Consider the following 19,959-nt stretch of genomic DNA (forward strand, 5'->3'; position numbering starts at 1 on the left):
GTTGGAGGACTGGAGCTGCTAGATAAGGCCAGGGATAAAAAATTTATTTTGACTCTGAAATATGACCAGTGTTATCTCCCCTGGCTGGTGCCTGTGACATGGGGTGCTGTGGCTTGTGCTCCCAAGATGCTGTACCCCAGAAATGACCACGGGGTTGATCCAGTCCTGGTTAAGCCACGGTAGGAGCAAAATGGACCTTTTCCCATCAGGACTGGGTGTCCTGGGTAGCTGCACTGTATTTTGTAGTTCTGGGGAAGCAGCACTTGCTAAAGTTTTGGTATAAGCCATTTTTCATAAAACCTGTCCCCATTTTGGGACATTATTGGTGTTTTGTTCCTATCAGATGATACCACAGAGGGTCTTGGGTGGGGGAGAGCACAATCCTGCCATCCCAGATGGGGCCGAGCTGTGATCCCAGTCCTAGATGGTGCTGAGCTGCCCTTTGGCACAGGAGCCTTCTCAAGACTGCTTGATAAAAGGCAAGAGAAGACACGGATCGTGTCCCATGGTGCAGGAGGTTAAACAGGAAAGGTTTAAGTGTGTAATTAACTTGGAAGCGAGAGCAGTGTAGGCTCTGTGGATGAAAGAGCGCGGGGTGGGCTGTAGGCAGGCAGCCACGTTCCTCGGTGGCCGCGGAGAATTAATTAGTTGCTGTCCTTTGTACTTGGTTGTTTGGTCTTTCTTTTTCTTCCTTTTCTTTGTGAATCACTAGTCCCTCCCCTCCCCAGATTTCCTCCTCTTCATCCCTGTAGAGGGAGATGCTGGGTGGCAGTGGTTCCCAAGGGATGCTGAGTGGCAGTGGTGTCCTCCCTGGTGAATCCATTAAGCTGCGTCCTTTTATTTTTTTTTTTTAAGAAATTTTATTTCATCTGGTGTTTAACCCTCACATGGTGCCTGTGCCTCTGCTCTCTCAGCATGCCCTGGTGCTGCAGTGGTACCTGGGGGGATGCTGATCCTGCTACCAGGCTCCCTGACAAACCCCTCCAGCCACCTTTTTTTGCTTTCTTTCAAACAATTTTGCTTCATCTGGTGTTTAACCTCTACATTGGTGCCTGTCCCTCTGCTCCCTTCCACCTGGGCACGTGGTGGATCCATGGAGGTGACAGCCGTACTTGGAGGAGGCTGGGCAGCACTGGTCTCCATCTCCCTAGCAAATCTCTCAAACCACCTCTTTTTTTTTCCTTTTAAAAAAAACCACTTGTCCATCTGGTGTTAAACCCCCGTGCTGGTGCTCATCCTTCTCTCCCCTCTGCCCAGGAATGCTGTGATGTTCTGGAGGTTTTGTGTAGAGTGTTTAATGGAGCACGTCTTGTCCTTGGCACAGGCTGCCTCTTGTGCATGAGACAGGATCTGTGTTGGGGGTGATTTAGGCAGCTTTGGGGTGTTCAGGCTGTGTCTCGGACACGTCCCACCCCCGGGGGCAGACCCCCAGCTCCCTGCAGTATTTTTAGCTGCTGTTGCATTGGGATCACACCTCCTGCGCTCGCTGCCTTCACCTCCGCGCTTGGAGCTGCTGTCACCCTGGCCTGGAGCCAGCTCAGGGGACCCGAGGCTCCTTGGTTCATTTTTAGGTTGTGTCCATACCTGGAGCAGTCTCACCCGGCTCCCACAGTCCTTGTCCTGCTGCCTTTGGGATGGAATAACCCTCCCACTGCTGCAGGTGGATATTTTGGGTTGCAGCCTCCCTGCCCTCCTTGCAAACATTGTGATGAAACGTTAATTTTTTGCAAGTCGCTCTCATGTGCTCACACAGCACCCCATGAGAGGCCCTCTCTGACTTTCCACAGCTGCTGGAGCACCTCCAGCCACCCCCTGTGGAGTTGGGTTGTTGGCATTTAATTGCTCAGGTGTTAATTTTTATGCCCTTAATCTTGTGATGAGGAGGGCGAATCTGCTGGAGGTTGAGCTTCTCTCGGCCCTGTCCTTGGCTGGGGAGAGATGGTGCCAGAAGCATCCCATAACTCATGGAAACCAAGTTCTGTGAAGCCCCTTTGGCTTTTTTCCCTGTGTGTACAAATCACGGACAAATTAGTCAGGGAAATGGAGTGGCCAGTCAAGCTGCCTTTGTTTTGTGCCGTGGATGGGAGGGAAGGCTTGTGCCGGGAAAAGCCTTGGCAGTAAACCTGTCCAGGAGGGAGATGGATCAGCTGGGCCAGCACGTATCTGCTCTGTAATTGCATTTTAAACTTCTGGAGCCCAGACGTTGTCTCGTGAGTGGCTGAGGATGCAGGTGTGGGGTGATGGAGTTGTGGGTTGGTGGCAGTGGCTGAGCTGGGGATGGCAGCAGGATTTGGGTGTGGGGCTGCAGTCCAGGAGGAGGAGGAGGGTACATATCTCGTTATGTTTTCAGTGTCTGGGAATAATTTATTGGGGGGGAAGAAATAACTTTTCCCTGGGAAATGGGGCTTTACCAGCCTGAAACATTGTTTGACTCTGCTCTGGTTTCTCAGGCCAAAAAAAAAATCCCCCAAGAACAAATTTCTGCCTCCCAGAATATCCTGCTCAACAGATCTTGGAAAGAAACACTTGGGCCTTTTTTTCTTTTAAATCACTTGGCACTTAGTCTCTGACACTGTTTTATTTTGAAATTTATTTTATTTCCCTTCCTTCCTGGAAAATTTTGACAGATTTGTGCTTTTCCTCCCGTTAGGAAGTGCAGCCAAGTTCCAGACTCTAAAATCCGACACGTCTCGTGGTGAGAACTGAGGACCAGGGGCTGCAGTGCGGGGGCACATCCGCACGTGGGCTGGGCAGACGCTCCATTTCGGGAAGGGCTTTAAGAAAGCTGTGATGTCTCAGTGCCTCCAGACATATGAATAGGAGAGAATTTGCTTACCGTTTTTTAAAAAGAAGTTTCTTATGGCTGTGAGAGGAAAAAACAGTTGGTGACGGAGCTGGAATGTGCCCTTGTGCTTTAAAAAATGAGTGCAAAGGGGCGAAAAAAGCCACAAATGTCTTATATATGAAAGAGTTGGGAATTGAAATTTCCTGAGCATCTTATGGGCTTTTTTCCCAGTGTTTTGACTCTTGTTTGACTAAATGTTGCATCCAAGCATCCCTGAGCACAGGGAGGCACAACCCGTGCCAGCAGCGAGGCCATTAACTGCCAAATCCCCAGGTGGCAGGGGGAATTACTGATGTAATTTGGGATAAAATAGGAAGAAAACGGCAGAAATAATCCCTTGGCCCAGCTCTGTTTTCCTGCCGGTGCATTAGGGGATGTTTGCCGTTGTTCATTCCGCTTGCTCAGAGCTTCCTGGGGCCCCTCGTGAGCCCAGGCCCCGTTAATTAGCGCTGTGCCCTGGTCCCTGTAATCGCGGGTTTAATGGGACAATGGGGCAGTGTGAACCAACAGCCCCCGGTGGCCCCACAGCAAAGCTGACCTGGGCTCCAGGGTTGGATGGATGTGGGATGATGGGGGAGCTGGAAAATGGGGACGGTCTGGAATGTGGGATGAGAGGAGGGGGCTGGATGCGGGCTGGGGGGGCTCTCTCTGTGTCCCCTCCTGTGGGAACAAGTGGCCTTGTGGCATTTGCTGTACTCCTCTGTGCTAAGCTGAGCACGCTGTGGACCAGGGAGGTACGGTGTAAACACCCTCGGACCTCCAAGGGATAAATCTGTAATAAAATATGACTGCCAGAAGGACTCGGCAGTGCCAAGCGGGGGGCTCAGGGCTGCGTTCAGGGTTGGGGTCCTGGATCAGAAATGCCACACTCACATCAGGCCGTGGAGAGAACCCCAGGAGCTCAAGCCACAGGTGGAGGGTTGGGGTCAAAGCCACCACAGCCAAATGCTGTTTCTTGGGGAAAACCCCTTGTGCTACTGACCCCCAGGAAGCAAAGCTGGGAGCTGCATCCTGAGACCTGCCAGCTTGTGTCATTGGTGAAGCTGCACAGGAGCTGTGGGGCCCTGGTAGCAGCCAGGGCCAGACCCCTGCTCACGGTGCCCTTGGGGAATGCCTGGAGTCCCTCAGCGTTCCAGGGGCATCACACCATGCTGGTGGGCTTTTGGGGAGGGAGCAGCCACTCTGGGAGCTCAGGGGCTGACAGGTCTGTCCCCACAGCTGGCTGCACCTTCGAGGAGGACAGTGACCCCAACCAGTGCGAGTACAGCCAGGGCGAGGACGATGACTTCGACTGGGAGCTCATCCGCAGTTACCTGATGCCTCACCTGATGCCTGACCTGCCTCACGGTGAGTGCCAGCGTCCCCTGGGGCCCGCTGTCCCTTACCCTGCCTCCGTGTCCTGTACCCAGGGCTGGGCTATGTGCATCATCCTCGTTTGATTCCTGCAGTGTTTTAGACTTGGCTTCTCCCTGCTTATGTGGGAAATGGGGAAAAAAACCTGTTTCTGGCTTTTTCAAGTGTGGGGAAGGGTTTGTGAGTTGGAGGCATGTCCAAAGTCTTGGGAATTATAAGAAGAAAATGAAAATGGACTTTAAAAAAAGTCTCATTGGTTTAAAACTGGTTTTTTGTTATTTTCTGGGTCCATGTCCTCTCTGCTGGCCAGGCTGGGGGAGCAGACCCAGCCAGGCAGCTGTGAGGAGCTCCCTTCCCCATGAGGGTGGTGTGGGCACCATGCCTGGGTGAATTTGGGGGCTTTGCTTGTTCCCTGCTCTGAACTCTGTCCTGCTGTGACCCCTTGAGTTGTCTTTGAACCCATTGAGGTGCACTGGACTTGGGATGCTCCTTGTTTTTGGGACTGCTGGCTCCTGCCTGATCCTGAAGGGCCAGTCCTGTGCCGAGGCTGGGCAGAAAAACAGGAGAGCTGGTTTAGAGCTCAACAGTAAAAATAGCCTTTTCTGTTTGTCACAGTGTTACCTGCTTTATAGGAAACTCTTTACTGTTCCATCAACCTGCTTCCAGCTGCTTATCTTGTGCCTTGTTCATGCCAGGAGTTAATTTGGCTTTTCCCCTCCACTAGCTCTGCTCTGCCATTGCCTTTCCCCATCACTTTTTCCTTCCATCCTGTCCCTCCTGGCATGTCCTGGCTGCTGGGTGATGGCAGGGATCTGCTGGCAGATCCCTGCTCCTCCCTTGATGATTTTTCCAAGTAATTGCTTTAAACTCAGCTGTCCTAATTGGTGTGTGTCCAGGGGATTTCTTGGGGAAAGCAGAGCTGGGGGTTGAGGTGGCTTGCGATGGAGTGTCTGAAACTGGTAATTAGTTGAGTTTTCTGCTCAACATTCATCTGTAATTTAAAATCTGCAGTGAACTACCTGAGTTTAAAGCCTGGGGGCTTGCAGGGGGCTGGAAGGTCGGGTGGAATGTGGCTTCTCTTCCTACTTGAGGAAAAAACTGTGGCTCAGCAGGAGATGGGGCCTTAAAGGAACACAGAGTTTAGGGAATAAACTCCAGGATTGATGGGGAGATGGGTGTGACATCTCACGTTGGGTGGTGCGAGTATTGCAGTGTCACCCAGGGAAGCGGACACTTGTCCCTGCAGCTCCCCTAGGACCAGGTAATGCTGTTTGCTCATTATCATGGAGCACCGGGGGGGGTGCAGGGACCCCGTATTTGGGTGGTTTTACCCCGTTTTGGGTGGGGACCTGAGGCTTCTGCAGCCCCATCAGCCCCTCGGTCCGTGCAGCAGCTCAGGGGATCAAACGGATTTCACAGTGCCAGAGCCTCTCCAGGGAGCACTTTCCAAAGGAGTCTCGTGGTCTCAGATTAAAATGAGTTTTTATTGGAGATCAGCCAGTTTCAAGGAGTGTAGGATTTATTGGAGTGGGTGCTGGCTGCTGGCCACCTGCTGCTACCTTTCCATCTGACTCTCTTCTTGCTTTCTTGTTTAGTTTAGGGTTCCCCCCCTCCCCCCCTTCTCTTGATTTGTCTCTCTTTCACCTAAATATGATGGATGGGTCTCTCCCATGTTGCAGTTGTAATGTTTTGGGGTTTTTGTCTCTTTATTGCTCCTTTTTTGAAGGAGCAGCTGCAGGGAGCTGCAGGGTAAGGCAGATGTGAGCTTGTAATTCCACACTGGTTTGGGATGGAAGGGACCTTAAAGCTCAACCCATCCCACCCCTGCCATGGCAGGGACACTTTCCACTGTCCCAGGCTGCTCCAAGCTCTGTTCAGCCTGGCCTTGGGCACTGCCAGGGATCCAGGGGCAGCCACAGCTGCTCTGGCAGTTCCAGCCCAGCCCCTCCCCACCCTGCCAGGGAACAGTTCCTAATTCCCAAGATCCCATCCATGGCTGCCCTCTGGCAGTGGCAGCCATTGCCTGTGTCCTGTCCCTCCATCCTTGTCCCCAGTCCCTCTGCAGTTCTCCTGGAGCCCCTTTTGGCACTGAAAGGGGCTCTAAGGTCCCTCACTCAAAATATTAAAACAACATATTTGTGGGTGTTTTTTTCCTCAAATGTGCTTTTTCCTAGATTTTCCTTCCAAATTCACTGACATTAGAAAACCCCCTGTGCATTGGAGCTTCTCAGTGCATGGAGCTGCTGTGTCCCTGCAAACCCTGTCCCTGTGCTGGGGGGGACTGAGCTGTTGTCCCCACCCTGAAGCACTCTGATGCCTCCCCATCCCATCCAAGGAGCTGCTCCTTCAGCTCTCAGCTCCAGCACCACTTCCCAACCAGCTCCTGCTGCAATCCATAAAACCCTTGAACAATGAAGCCCGATTGTTTGCTCCCATGGGAATTGCTGCATTTTGTCCATGGACCGTGTGGTGGTGGGAGATCAGCCCTTGGTGCTGGGGCTGCTTTGGGAGATGTCCAGCGCAGAGTGGGGAGTGGTTCCCTGGTTCCTGTGCTGGCTGTGACATGGAGAAGGATCCGGCACACGTCAGCTTTGTCTTCCAGTGGGATTTCCTGGAGACAGATGCTGCCGTGCTCAGACCTGCTCCCCTGGCACCTCTTGTCTGGCAGTGCCGCCCTCTCCCTGTCATCCTGCTTGCCTTCCCTGCCTTCTAATAGCTCTTGGAAGTTATTTTTTATTTATTTTTATCTCTCAGTGATTTTGTAGGAGGAAAAACTCATCGAGACAGGGAAGTGGGGGGAGTGGGTTCTTCCCTCCTCTTCTTGCAGGGCTGTTTGGGTTTTTCCTGGAGGGGTGCAGTGGCAGGCAGAACCCTTGGGATGGGCAGCATGATGGGAAGAGCTGCCCCTTCCCTATGGGCAAGCAGGGCTTCAACTGGCCTTGGGCACTCCCAGGGATCCAGGGACAGCCATGGCAGCTCTGGGCACCCTGTGTCAGCCCCTCCCCACCCTCACAGGGAGCAATCCCTTCCCAATATCCCATCCAACCCTGCCCTCTGGCAGTTTGAAGTACCTTTGCTTCTCTTATGTTTATAAAAGAAACCCAACCCACACCCTGGGCTTCAGGTTAATGCCAGATATTTACAGCAGAGGAGGATAAAATTAGCACAAAAGCGAGTGGTTGGAACCTGCTTTTTCCAATGCTGCAACACCAGGAAGAAAATTAAGAGGGGAAAATAGCATGTGTGGGAAGCCCTGCCTGATGAAGGATGCTCAGGTGCATCCCTGCTCCCAGGTGACCTTATGGGCATTCTCTGTCTTTTAAAATAACACATCAGTGGTTTAATTTTAGTCTTGGCCTCTTTATTTTGGTTCTATGGCTTTTTGTTTGTAGAGGGCAGAGGAAGGGCCTGTTTGTTAACGAGAGCCCATTCATTAATGAGGTGGCTTTTGGGAGATGTCCCCTGGCATGGGGTGGGTCAATGGTCTCTTTCCACTCTGCTGTTGCCTGGACCAAATGGGGCTGATCTCATTAGAGCAGAAGTAATTTTGCTGGGGGAAATGAGAAGAGAAAAAAGAGAAGCATGGACATAGTGCCTTCCCCTTGGTGGGTGAAACGAGCTGTGCTGGACTCGGAGGAAATATATTGTCATCGCTTTATTTCACCCTGAGTAGCCACCCCAAGGGGCTGGCAGGGCCAGGCAGCCACGCAGGTCAGTGGTGTGGGGAAAATTTGCCTTTTAGGGATTTCTTTCCCTTGCCCCAGCTCCCACCCCTGAAGGAGATGCATCTGGTACTGGCACTGTGTCACCCCAGCTGGTGCTGTGACACCCTGGGTGTTTTGAGGTCCCCCCAGGTGCAGGTCCCAAGTAGATGGGTCTCCCCTGTGATCCCAAATGTTGCATGGACATAGATGGGTGCTCCCCACAATTCCCCTTCACCTTCCTTTGGCTTTTCTTGGAGCTGCTCTGTGGGAGTCGAGGGGAGGAAAGCGCCTGAGCTTAGAATTAATTGATAACGAAGCACTGACTGTCAGGAAAACAATGGTAGGCTTGAATAAATGGCCCAGCTCTGTTACTTACAGCTTCTGCTGGTATTAAAATGGAGATGAATAATCCCTTGCCTTTGGTGAGGGGGAGGATTTGGTGGGGAAGCTTCCCATCCATCCTGTGTGCCAGCCCCATGGCTGTGGTGTACAGCTCTGGGAGCTGTCACGAAGGGCTGGGACTCCTGCATCCCCCTCCTGCCTTCAGACTGCCTGCCTTGGAGCATGTAGGACAGGGAATGGTGCTGCCTTTGGGATCCCATTTGGGATTGTCATCCTGGGTGCTTTATAAGGAAGGCTTCAAGGCTGTGCTGGGACTCCTGGTTTTGCTGCTGGTGATGTTGGCTGGTGGGAGGTGGGATCCCAGCAGCTGCTGGTGGTGGGGCACCTCTGGGAATGACATCCCAGGCACCCCTGAGAGCTGGCATGCTGCTGCTGCTGCTTAAGCCAATGAGGATTTCCCTCTGCGAGTGCCTGCTGAGCACAGTTTAAATGTGGTGACAATTGTGTGGTAAAGGATATGAGGAGCTGGGAATGGAGGTAAACATCTGGGCCCGCCTGGGGAGGGGGACTGATACAGCCAAAGCTGTGAGAGTTAAAGAAGAGCAACATCGAAGCCTTTCCTGACCCTGGGGCCCTGGGGAGGCAGCAGCTCTGATCCTCCCCTCCTCATCCAGCAGCCAGGTCCCATTGCAGTGTCCTGCTGCTGTGCAGAAGGCATCTGCTCCTGACTCCATCCCAAGTCCCTCCTGTCCTACACATCCTCATGGGCTGTCATGGACCAGTGCCCTGGGGCACATGGGCATCTTTGTGGTTCCATATCTTCCACCTTCTCTATCCCTGCTGGCAAAGCTCAGGAGAGGTGGTAAAGGGAGATTAGAATAATGGTATCTCCTTAGTTGGGAGGGGCTCACAGGGAGCATCCAGTCCAACCCCAGACTCCCCACCAACCCCACCCTGGGCATCCCTGCAGCTCTGGCAGCCTCGGGGCCGTGCCCATTCCCTGGGGAGCGTGGGCAGTGCCAGCAGCCTCTGGGGGAAGAACCTTGCCCTGATCTCCAGCGTGAGCTGCCCTGGCCAAGCTCCAGCCGTGCCCTGGCTGCTGTCCTTGTCCCAGAGCAGAGATGGGAGCTGCCCCTCGGGAGGAGCTGCAGATCCCTGAGCTCTGTCCTCAGTGTCCTCTGCTCCAGCTGAACACACCAAGTGCCCTCAGCCACCCCCTGTGTGGCCCCTCCAGACCCTTCACCATCCTCATAATTAACTCCACTCTCTCCCCCTTCTCCCCCGCTGCCGCAGGCTCCTACCTGATGGTGAACTCCTCTCAGCACAGCCCGGGCCAGAAAGCTCACCTGCTCTTCCAGGCACTGAGTGAGAATGACACCCACTGCCTCCAGTTCAGCTACTTCATGTTCAGCCGGGATGGCCACAGCCCCGGCACCCTCAGCGCCTACGTCTGGGTCACGGGGGGCCTGGTGGGCAGCGCCGTCTGGAACGCGTCTGGCTCGCACGGCCGCCAGTGGCACCAGGCAGAGCTGGCAGTCAGCCTGTTCTGGCCCAGCGAGTACCAGGTGAGGCCCGGCAGCCCCCCTGGCCCCAGCCTGGACCCCTGGCCACGGGTGACCCCTGTTTGGTGCCGCAGGTGCTCTTCGAGGCGGTGGTTTCCAGCGAGCGCAGGGGGTACCTGGGCCTGGATGACATTTTGCTCCTGAATTATCCATGCTGTGAGTGCCATGGGATGGGATCTGAGGGGGGGTTGCTGCTGGGCTGGGCTGGGCAGCAGGGCTTGGAACTGGTGTCCATTGGGATGGTTCTGGGGAGAGCAGAGGGCCTAATGTCAGGGTGCAGCCTGGTGGCACTTGGGTGTCCTGATGTTACCTGCGCTGGTGGAGCTCCATCTCCTGGGCACCTCTGAGGCTCCTTTTTGCATCTCCATCCCTATCCCCACCAAAAAAATTGCAACGTTGCTTTTAGTTTTTATAAAACCTTAGAAAAAGCACAGACTGAACACGAGGCATGAGTGTCCCCATCAAGAGGGGCCACCCAGGCTTGTGGGGGGTCCAAAATCCCAGACTGTCCCAACACACTGGCTCTTGGGGTCACCTCCTATTTCTTGCAGGCTGGGCAGAAGACCTGCCCCCTCTATCAATCCCATACCCTGCATCTGGCACCAGCACTGTGGGGTGCTGAAGAGAAAGGCTTATCCCTCCCTGGGACACTGGCTGGTTCTGTGGGGACTGGAACACATTCCTGACTCGGAGCCAGGCTCTGAGGGTGGGCATCAGGCCTGTCCAAAGCTCGGCTCAGCTGTGACATCCTGGGTGGGTTTTTGGGTGGGGAGAGATTTTTGTGGCAGTGCTGCTGTGTGTCTCCTTGGACCTCAGGTCCTTCCTCACCTCTTGCTTTGTCCCTCGGCAGCGAAAGCGCCTCATTTCTCCCGCCTGGGTGATGTGGAGGTGAATGCGGGACAAAATGCCACCTTCCAGTGCGTGGCCGCTGGCAAGGCTGCCGAGGCTGAGCGTTTCCTCATGCAGGTGAGGAATGGTTGTGGTGAATCGGCCGCAGGCAGCCCCACACATGGCTGTCCTGTGGGAAAACCCTGCTGGACATGGCAGGACAAGGGCGATCCCCCTGCTTTTAAGCAGACATCATGTGGGGACACCCCTGGTGGCTCTGGAGGTGCCACCATGCCCCCTGTGACTCTGTGTGTGTCCTGTGGGCAGAGGCAGAATGGTGAGGTGGTCCCTGCTGCCTCGGTGAAGCACATCAGCCACCGACGCTTCCTGGCCACGTTCCAGCTGGACGCGGTGTCCAAGGCGGAGCAGGACCTGTACCGCTGTGTCACCCAGTCCCCCCGTGGCGCCGGCGTCTCCAACTTCGCCGAGCTCATCGTCAAAGGTAGGTGAGCTGCCCTTGCCCACTTCTGGGCCATGGTGGGCCACTCCTGCTCTGCTGTGTGCAGAGGAAGGTGGGATGCCTGGAACACGGGGATTGCAGTGTCCCGCTGTGGAAGAGTTGCTAAACGTGGACTGTGCGGCAGAAAACCAGAAACTCCCTTTCCTGGTGGCCTTAGATCATTTATTTCTGATTGCAGTAGGTGGGAATTAATTAATTATGGTGAAACTGTGAGGCACCATGCTGGGCTGTGCGACTTATAAAGACAATTAAGGTTTGATCAGATGAAACCCTATTGCAGCTGTTAAAGCCTTCTGAAAGTGATGGAGGGCACAGGCACAGACTGAACTTTGAAGACTGGATGTTGTTGTCCTGTACTTGGGTGACTCCCACATCCTCTGGGTGGGGAATCTGAGTTTCTGTGCTCTGCAGCACAAATGCCAGAATGGTTTGGGTTGGAAGGGACCTTAAAGCTCATCCAGTGCCACCCCCTGCCATGAGCAGGGACACCTTCCACTCAACCAGGTTGCACAGAGCCTGGCCTAGGACACTTCCAGGGATGGGGCAGCCACAGCTTCTCTGGGCAGCCTGTGCCAGGGCCTCCCCACCCTCACAGGGAAGAATCTTTTCCTAATATCTAATCTAAACCTACTCTCTGTCAGTGTGAGGCCATTTTCCCTTGTACTGTCACTACATGCTCATGTAAAAAGTCCCTCTGCATCTCTTTTGTAGCCCCTTTCAGATGCTGGAAGGCCATAGTTAGGTCAGCCTAAAGGTTCCCTTCTCCAGCCTAAGTGTGGTGGGTTTGTGTGGGAAGAGACACTGGAAATGTGTCTGACTGCAGGCTGTAAACCATAAAATAAACCTGTGGTTGTGCTGGCTCTGGGGATGCTCCACCTGCCCCTTCTGTGCTCTCTTCCAGAGCCCCCCACGCCCATCGCCCCCCCCCAGCTGCTGCGGGCCGGCTCCACCTACCTCATCATCCAGCTCAACACCAACTCCATCATCGGCGACGGCCCCATCGTGCGCAAGGAGATCGAGTACCGCATGACCTCGGGGCCCTGGTCCGAGGTCCACGCTGTCAACATGCAGACCTACAAGCTCTGGCACCTGGACCCTGACACGGAGTACGAGATCAGTGTCCTGCTGACCCGGCCCGGTGAGGGGGGCACCGGCAAACCGGGGCCGCCCCTCATCAGCCGCACCAAGTGCGCAGGTGGGCCCCATGGCGTCCCTCGGGACAGCTCTCCTGGCACCCCGAGCCCTGCCCCTTCCTGTGGTGAGGAGAGGAGCTAACCCAAGGCACCCGTGTGTCTGTGTGTGTGTGCTGTTGGCAGAGGTGCCCCCTCGTTAACTTCTCCCATTCACTCCAATTAGAGCTGATTAAACTCCCTCCCACTGATGGCACTTGGTCCCTCTTGTCTCGAGAGCCTGACTTGGGTGTGATGACACCACAAGGGCTCTCATGGGGCAGGCACCTTTCTCTGCGTAGCTAGGGCTGCTTGTTGGGCTGGCACCCTGCTTCACCTCTACAGGGAAGGATGAGCGTGGGGCAGCTGCTGTCCCTGCAGAGTTGGTGACTGAGAGATGTCCCCAGTGGTGTCCCCAGCCCTGTCTGCAGGGCAGCAGCATTCTGTGCTGGGGCTGGTCCCAGTTTTGCAGTTGCTCTCTGCACTCGTCCCTTTTGTCCCTATGGATAAAAGTGTTTTCCCTGATAAGACACATAAATCCATGAGATGTTTGCCACCTCACTCACTTCTCCCCGTCTCTCTTCCCCACAGAGCCCATGCGAGCCCCCAAAGGCCTGGCTTTCTCCGAAATCCAGTCCAGACAGCTGACGTTGCAGTGGGAGCCGCTGGGCTACAACCTGACTCGCTGCCACACCTACACCATGTCCCTGTGCTACCGCTACTTCGTGGGCAGTGGCCACAACCAGACCTTCCAGGAGTGTGTGAAGATGGAGCGGAACGCCAACCGCTACACCATCAAAAATCTGCTGCCCTACAAGAACATCCACGTCAAGCTCATCCTCTCCAACCCCGAGGGCCGCAAGGAGGGCAAGGAGGTGATATTCCAGACAGATGAGGATGGTGAGTCTGCTCAAGGAGGTCCATCATCCACGAAATTGGAACTCTGTAGCTGGTGAGCTGCTGGGGTTTCTCCTGTGGCTGGCATGGTGTGCATTCCTGGCTCCTGGCCCATGGGCATGATGGGAATATCTCCTGATCCAAGGGGGAGGTGAAAAGGATCTCACAGCCCCAGAGGTGTACAACAGGAGGTGAAAGAAAGGGGCAGTGATGGTGTTTGGGGAAGGGAGATGCCTGGGGAGCTCAGGGGTTGGATGGGGATGTCACTGTGGACACACTGCCCTCATCCTTGGAGTGGAATTTTACCCCTGACTGGCCCAATGGAGGGCGTGGGTGTTGGCTCATAGCAGCTTCTCAAGCACAGGTCATCCTCACTCACTTGTTATTGGGAACCAAAGCCTGGCAGCTATAATAACAGCAATTAAAACAATTAATACTTTACACTTAGGTAACATCTTTTATCTGCTCGGTTTCTGATGCATTTCTGGGAAAGTGCTGTTCACCAGGGCAGGTGCAGCTTTTTTTGGCTTCCCTGATGCTCTTCCCTGGTGAAGTTTGCTCTCGGGTGGGTTTGGGTTTGTGCAGAGACCTCTGCAGTGATGAGGCCCCGGTTTCTGGCAGCAGCTTTGCTCCTGTTTTCCACCTGTTCTGGCTGTGCCCTGTTCTGGGTTCCCTGTCACCTGAGTGGGAGGACATCCTTGATGGACGCTCCAGCATTGCTCCAGGACTTCCTGGTTTTGGAATCTCTTGCTCTGGTGAGCCCTTCCCTGAGGATCTGCTCAAGCTGAGGCTGCTGGAGAAGTTGGTTTCCTTTACCAGGTCTGGCTTTACCTGCCCCTCACCCTGACTGCAGCTTGCCATCAGCAGTGCCTGAGTCACTCTGGGCTTTGGAGATCCAGGGGATATGGCAGGAGGTGCAGGACAGAGCTGGCTCCATGTGTCCAGTGCTGCCCATCAGTGACAGGCCACATCGGGGGCTGGCCTCTCCCACTGCTGAGTGTGGCTGGAGCATCCCTGCCTCTCACGGAGTCATCTGTTAAGCAAGAACGGAATTAATCTCCAAAGCACTTTTAAAGCATAAAAAATCAGCAATTAAAGGGACTGAACTGGTAATTGCAAGGGATTGAGCTGCCTCCAGAGCCCCGGAGAACCCCTGAGGAAAAGCCTGCCATGGAATTCCCCTGCACAGCACTTGCCATTACGTGTGCAAAGCTCACTCCCGCCTCCCAGGCTGGAAGGCAAAATCTGAAGAGCTGGAGAGGCGCTGAAAGCAACTCTTTTTTTATCTTCAAAGCCTAAATCCAGCACCTTCCTCTGTACACCAACACTTTCCACATCCTCAACCCTCAGCTTGCCCCAGCGGGGGCACCCAGCTCCGCCCTGCCAGTGGTTTATTTTCCAGCTATAATTGCTCCAGTTGTTCTCACTGGGCTGTGACTGCTCCAGCTGTTTGCTTATGGAATATTAATACAGGAGCTCCAGATGTCTTTTTGCTATACTATAATCACTCCAGCTGCTTTTTCCTGTGCCTCAATTAACTGGGGCTGCTGGCTTCCCCCTTGGATTGAACTTGAGGCTGTGTATACATTCAGTCTTGTGGTGATGGATCTATGGAATCCTCCTACGGATATATGGCAGATACTCCTCACGTGTCTGGCCCAGCCTGCCTGGGAGGATGATGATTTCATCCTAGAACTGTGGGATGAACAGCTGCCCCTGCAAGTAAACCAAGGTGCCGAAAGCTCGTTAATGATAGGACCCTTAATTGTGGTTTATTCTGGCACAAGGCCAGTTTTGGCAGCAGCATCCCCTGGGGCTGCTGTTGGTGGGCTGCGAAGATGCACCTCCCCATCCTGAGTGGTAAACCCTGGTTTGGGGCTGGAAAATCCAAGTAACTGGGCCAAACCAAGGCTGTTGTTTACAGCATCCTTCTTGGACCCCAGGCAGAGGTGTGCTGGGCATGTGGAAGTGTGCTGCATCCAGCTGGTGTGTCCAGCTGGTGTTTCAGTTCCCCCCATGGATCCAGGTGACCCACAGCTGGAGACTTCATTCTGTGTGTGCATGGAATGATGAAACTCAATCCCATGGACCTGTGGGAATACCAGTGTGATGGTGCTGCAGGGAGCCACTTCTCCTGGGAGCAGGCAGGGAGCATGCAATGCAACTCAGGATAAATATATATAATTCCATAGATAAATATGTGTGCAAATACGGATAGCAGAAGGGTACGTGCACACCTGGGAGCTGTTGTGTGCATCCTTTGCCTCTCTCAACCTGGGATGGAAGCACGATACCTGTACTTGAATATCTATGTGTGTGTATATATATATATATGTGAATATGTAGGTATTATAATATTAACATAATATATAAATTACCCTATAGACAATAGCAATGATACAACATATAATAATATAAAATAAGATGTCATTGTCTATATCATACAGGCTATATATAATAATAGAAAATAACGTATAATTATATATAGTGTAGGTTCTGTATATTAAAACCCAGTCTCTGTAGGTACACACTTTACTGCCCTACAGGTTTCCGTAATTCTTCCTGAATTTAATAAGCGCCTGTGTACACGTGTAGGACACAGTGCCTCTGATTAAATTAACTTGTAAATCAGGTGGAAACGGCTCGTTTGCACGGTGGGAAGCGCGGGAGGTGATCCCTCTCTCCCAGTCCCGTAATTACACCCGAACAAAAGCTGTGAGAAAAGCCAATCAGAGAGAAGAGCTGCTGTCCCCTGCAAGGTTTGGGAGTGGGGGATGCTGCCGGTGCCTTCCCGAGCCATTGCCTTTCCTCGCTGACCGCCTCGGGTGGAGAAATCCATCATAAAGGAGCGGATATTGATCCTGGCTCCGCTGATTGCCGTCGGTGATTACAGTTATTATTGTGGTGGTGTTAATTAGAGGGGAGGCCGGGCCACGTCGAGCCCGGAGCCCGTCTGCATGTGAGGATGTTGCTGCTTGCTGGCAGTGTCTCCACAGGATGCTAATGGCTCTGGGGGGAATTTGGCTTGTGGGGGAAAAGGGAATTTATTTCTTTTCCTCATGCTGAAAAGCTTGGGCAACCTGTGCTGCCGCTGGTACTTGTGGGGTTTGTACTGGTGTGGGGACCTCCCCCTCCCATGGCAAAATGTCACCAGTGGGTCCAGGAGCATCAATGCCTTGGGTGTCTCCTGAGGAGCCACCAATCCTGTCTGGTGGCACTAGGCAAAGGGAGTGTGGTGGCTTGGTCACAGGGCACAACTGCCACAGCCACCCAAAGGGGTTTCCTGGAGGATTTCTCCTTACAGACTGGTTTCCAGCTGCATGCAAGTACATCTCCTTTCCTTCCCCAGTGCCTGGCGGCATTGCCTCCGAGTCCCTCACCTTCACCCCACTGGAGGACATGATATTCCTGAAGTGGGAGGAACCGGTGGAGCCCAATGGCCTCATCACGCAGTATGAGGTACATCCTGGCCGGTGTGGCACCGGGGGTACTGGGGACATGGGAGGGTCCTGTTGAGGGGTGTGTTGGAGGAGTCTGGGACAACCTCTGCTGTTGGCCATGAGGATTAGAGGTAGCTGCTGCTACTCTTGAGCCCTTTGGCTTTTCCAGTGAACCTCTGCTTTTGTTTCATCTCAAAAAGTCCCTGGCTGCCTCCAGGCTGCCCCGTGACCACCCCCTCCTCTGAATTAGTTGTTTTAATCCCTTCTCCACCTGAATCTGGGCTCTGTCCCCTCTCCCACGGCCACGGGCGATGCTGTGCCCTGTCTCTGCAGATCAGCTACCAGAGCATCGAGTCCTCAGACCCTGCAGTGAATGTCCCGGGCCCGCGGCGCACGGTGTCCAAGCTGCGCAATGAGACCTACCACGTGTTCTCGAACCTCCACCCCGGCACCACCTACCTGTTCTCCGTGCGGGCGCGCACCGGCAAGGGCTTTGGCCAGACGGCGCTCACCGAGATCACCACCAATATCTCCGGTAGGTTCCCCCACTCCCTTCCTGCTCCTGGGGCTTCTCCTCCACTCAGGTGTCCTATGGTGGTGTGGAGCCTCTGGCTCACTCCTGTGGTTTTGGTGACTGGCAGTGTTTTGGTGGCTGGATACTGCCATAGAAAGATGCTCTTGGTGGCAGCTGTGCTGTGAGCCCCCGTGCAGTCCCAGACTGGTGGGTCCTTGTCTGGGGAGCCTGGCTGGCCCAGTGCTGTCTGAGCTCTCAGTGTACGAGCAAGGGATTAATTGGGCTTTGTTAATAAGCTGTGCAGTACTCGGGGCTCTTTGCTCCTGTCCATGGTGTTGCATTAACTGCAGCAAATGGGCTGAACTGAGTGTGAATGGGTACACTGGGACAAAGCAGCTCAAGCTGGACCCCATTGGCTGCCAGTGATGGTTTGGGGACCACAAGACTATGCCAGACATGAGAGGGGTCCCCCACTTTGGTTTGGGGGGTGCTGCTGGGCTGGCTCAGGTGTGCTTCTGCCCTGGGGTGGGGGAAGCTCACACTGTTCCAGTGATTCTGAGTGGTGCTGTTCTTGGGCACATCTCAAGACTGGAGCATTTGGGTCCTGCTGAGGTTGGATCCCACTCTTGTTTTTTCTCTTGTGCCAGACTGGTGTTGGTAACCTCCCTTGTGCACACCCAGGGCTTGTCTCTCAACTCTTGAACAAGACATGGAGAGGCTTTTTATTTCATTTGAAATAATTCATATGACACCACTGGGTGATGCCTTGCCCTGGGCAAAGCTGCTCGTGCCTCAGTTTCCCCCTAAGCCGGGGGAGCCCCAGGACTCACCCCAGCTCCTGTTGCAGCTCCCACCTTTGACTACGGGGACATGCCATCGCCACTGAGCGAGTCAGAGAGCACCATCACGGTGCTACTGCGGCCAGCACAGGGCAGAGGGGCTCCCATCAGGTACGTCAGGGTTGCAGGAGGGTGAGACCCCAAAATGGGGTGACACAGCAGGGTCCAAGGAAGGGCAGGACCCTTCTTCCCAAAACTAACCTGTGCCTGGCCCTCACCAGCACCTATCAGGTGATTGTGGAGGAGGACCGGCCCAAGAAGCTGAAGCGGGAGCTGGGGGGGCAGGAGTGCTTCCCGGTGCCGCTCACGTTTGATGATGCCATGTCCCGCGGCTCCGTGCACTACTTTGGGGCAGAGCTGCCTGCCAGCAGCCTCACCGAGGCCAAGCCCTTCACCGTGGGGGACAACCAGACCTACAGCGGCTACTGGAACCCGCCTCTGGAGCCCAAGAAGGCCTATCTCATCTACTTCCAGGCCATGAGCAACCTCAAAGGGGTGAGTAGCCCTGGCACCTGGTAAGGGCAGGCTGGGGTCTGGGGGTTGGTAAAAATGGGACAACTTTTAGATTGCCCTACCCTGGGTCACCCTCTGGGTTCACCCCTGATGTCCTGCTAGGGGGCAGTTGGTGCTCCAGGCCACCCTTATGGCATGTTGAGATGATGGGTGGGTGTCCTGCTCCAGCATCCCTGGGTTGGTGCCTGTCCCCATCTCCATGCCAATGCAGGGGGGTGGAGTAGTCTAATTTCCCCCACCCACTGCAGTACCAGCCAGGACACCAACAAGCACCAGTGCAGGGCAGCCCCTATTCCTGGGGCTGCTCCTGGGTTGGAGAAGGACTGTTTGGGCAGCCAGAGCTGTGTGTCATTGCTGGGACCCAGCGCTGGCAGGACGGCCAGTCCCAGCTCCAGAGAACTCCTGGGACCTCCCGGGCTGCCCTTCCCTCCCTGCTGCTGCCAGTTCCCTCTGCAGAGCTGCACCCCCTGCACCCACCGGGCTGATTCCTCCAAGTCACCCACAGGACCACCTGGATGCTGTTGGGACCCTTCTTGGCATCACCTGCTCCAGCAGCTCCTGTCCAACCTGCAGGAGCATCCTCATCCTGCACATTTCTGTCCTGCTGCATAGTGGTTACTGAGTCCTTTTCTTTGCTCTGGGGTTGTTCACTCCTCATTTTTTTGTTGTAATTAGAGCCGAGAGGGACAGGGAGGGTCCTGGCTCTGGCTTGCTTGGCACCACTGGTTAATAACTGGTGGCTGATGCTGTGTTACGTCTGTCCTGCTGGGAGGTAATGGATTTATCCCAGCTGCCATCAGATGTTGAAAAAATGCTGGATCGTAGCTGGGGTTTTTCATGGGTTTTGTGCCAGATGAAGCAAGAAGCAGGAGAAAGGAAAAGCTGGAGATCCCAGGGAGAGCAGTGCTGTAGTTGGCCCTGCCCTGGGCATGTGGCATGGGGAGGTCTTGGGCCAAGGGTGGATGGAGCACATTGGTGCCTGGTGTCTTGAGAGACTGGAGAAGACAATACTGCCAAAATGGTGCTTTTTATTTTGCAACAGAAGTTGGATGCATGGAAAAATGGAATATTTTATCTGTACCCATCCCTAAATTGCAAATGTTAAAACTATTGGAGACTTAAGCTGGAACCTTGTGGCAACCTTGGCAACACGTGCAGAGCACCAGGACTGGGGCTTGAAACTTAAGTGGAAGACAAACCCATGAAGCTCTGGATGACATCCTGGGAGTGTTTCAGCTGTAGCTGGTGGCACATTGGTGACATGTGGACTGGCTGTGTCTGCTGGGTTCTCCATGCTCTTGAGCTTCACCATCCCCTCTGTGCCAGGAGCAGTGGCTCCAGCTAAACCTGGGAGTGCTGGGGACAGATCATTCAGCAGCATCTCTTGGGATGTGGGTCCCCAGGAGCTCTTTGGGTGCCGCAGCACAAATCAC

At 54.3% G+C, this 19,959-nt stretch overlaps 1 protein-coding gene across 4 annotated transcripts in view; it reads left to right on the top strand.

Moving 5' to 3' along the window:
• PTPRU (protein tyrosine phosphatase receptor type U) overlaps positions 1-19,959 on the top strand; it is a 56,387-nt gene that overhangs the window by 11,451 nt on the left and 24,977 nt on the right. For all 4 annotated transcript variants that reach the window (XM_064398099.1, XM_064398100.1, XM_064398101.1 and 1 more), the window contains exons 2-12: positions 4,064-4,192; positions 9,538-9,809; positions 9,881-9,962; positions 10,657-10,772; positions 10,962-11,136; positions 12,056-12,349; positions 12,915-13,223; positions 16,570-16,679; positions 16,994-17,195; positions 18,022-18,124; positions 18,235-18,508. In XM_064398099.1, the coding sequence (XP_064254169.1) occupies positions 4,064-4,192; positions 9,538-9,809; positions 9,881-9,962; positions 10,657-10,772; positions 10,962-11,136; positions 12,056-12,349; positions 12,915-13,223; positions 16,570-16,679; positions 16,994-17,195; positions 18,022-18,124; positions 18,235-18,508 (2,066 nt within the window). The remainder of the gene's footprint in view (positions 1-4,063; positions 4,193-9,537; positions 9,810-9,880; positions 9,963-10,656; positions 10,773-10,961; positions 11,137-12,055; positions 12,350-12,914; positions 13,224-16,569; positions 16,680-16,993; positions 17,196-18,021; positions 18,125-18,234; positions 18,509-19,959) is intronic.

The sequence above is a fragment of the Passer domesticus genome, chromosome 24 (assembly GCF_036417665.1).
Source record: "Passer domesticus isolate bPasDom1 chromosome 24, bPasDom1.hap1, whole genome shotgun sequence".
In the NCBI taxonomy this organism is placed as follows: Eukaryota; Metazoa; Chordata; class Aves; order Passeriformes; family Passeridae; genus Passer; species Passer domesticus.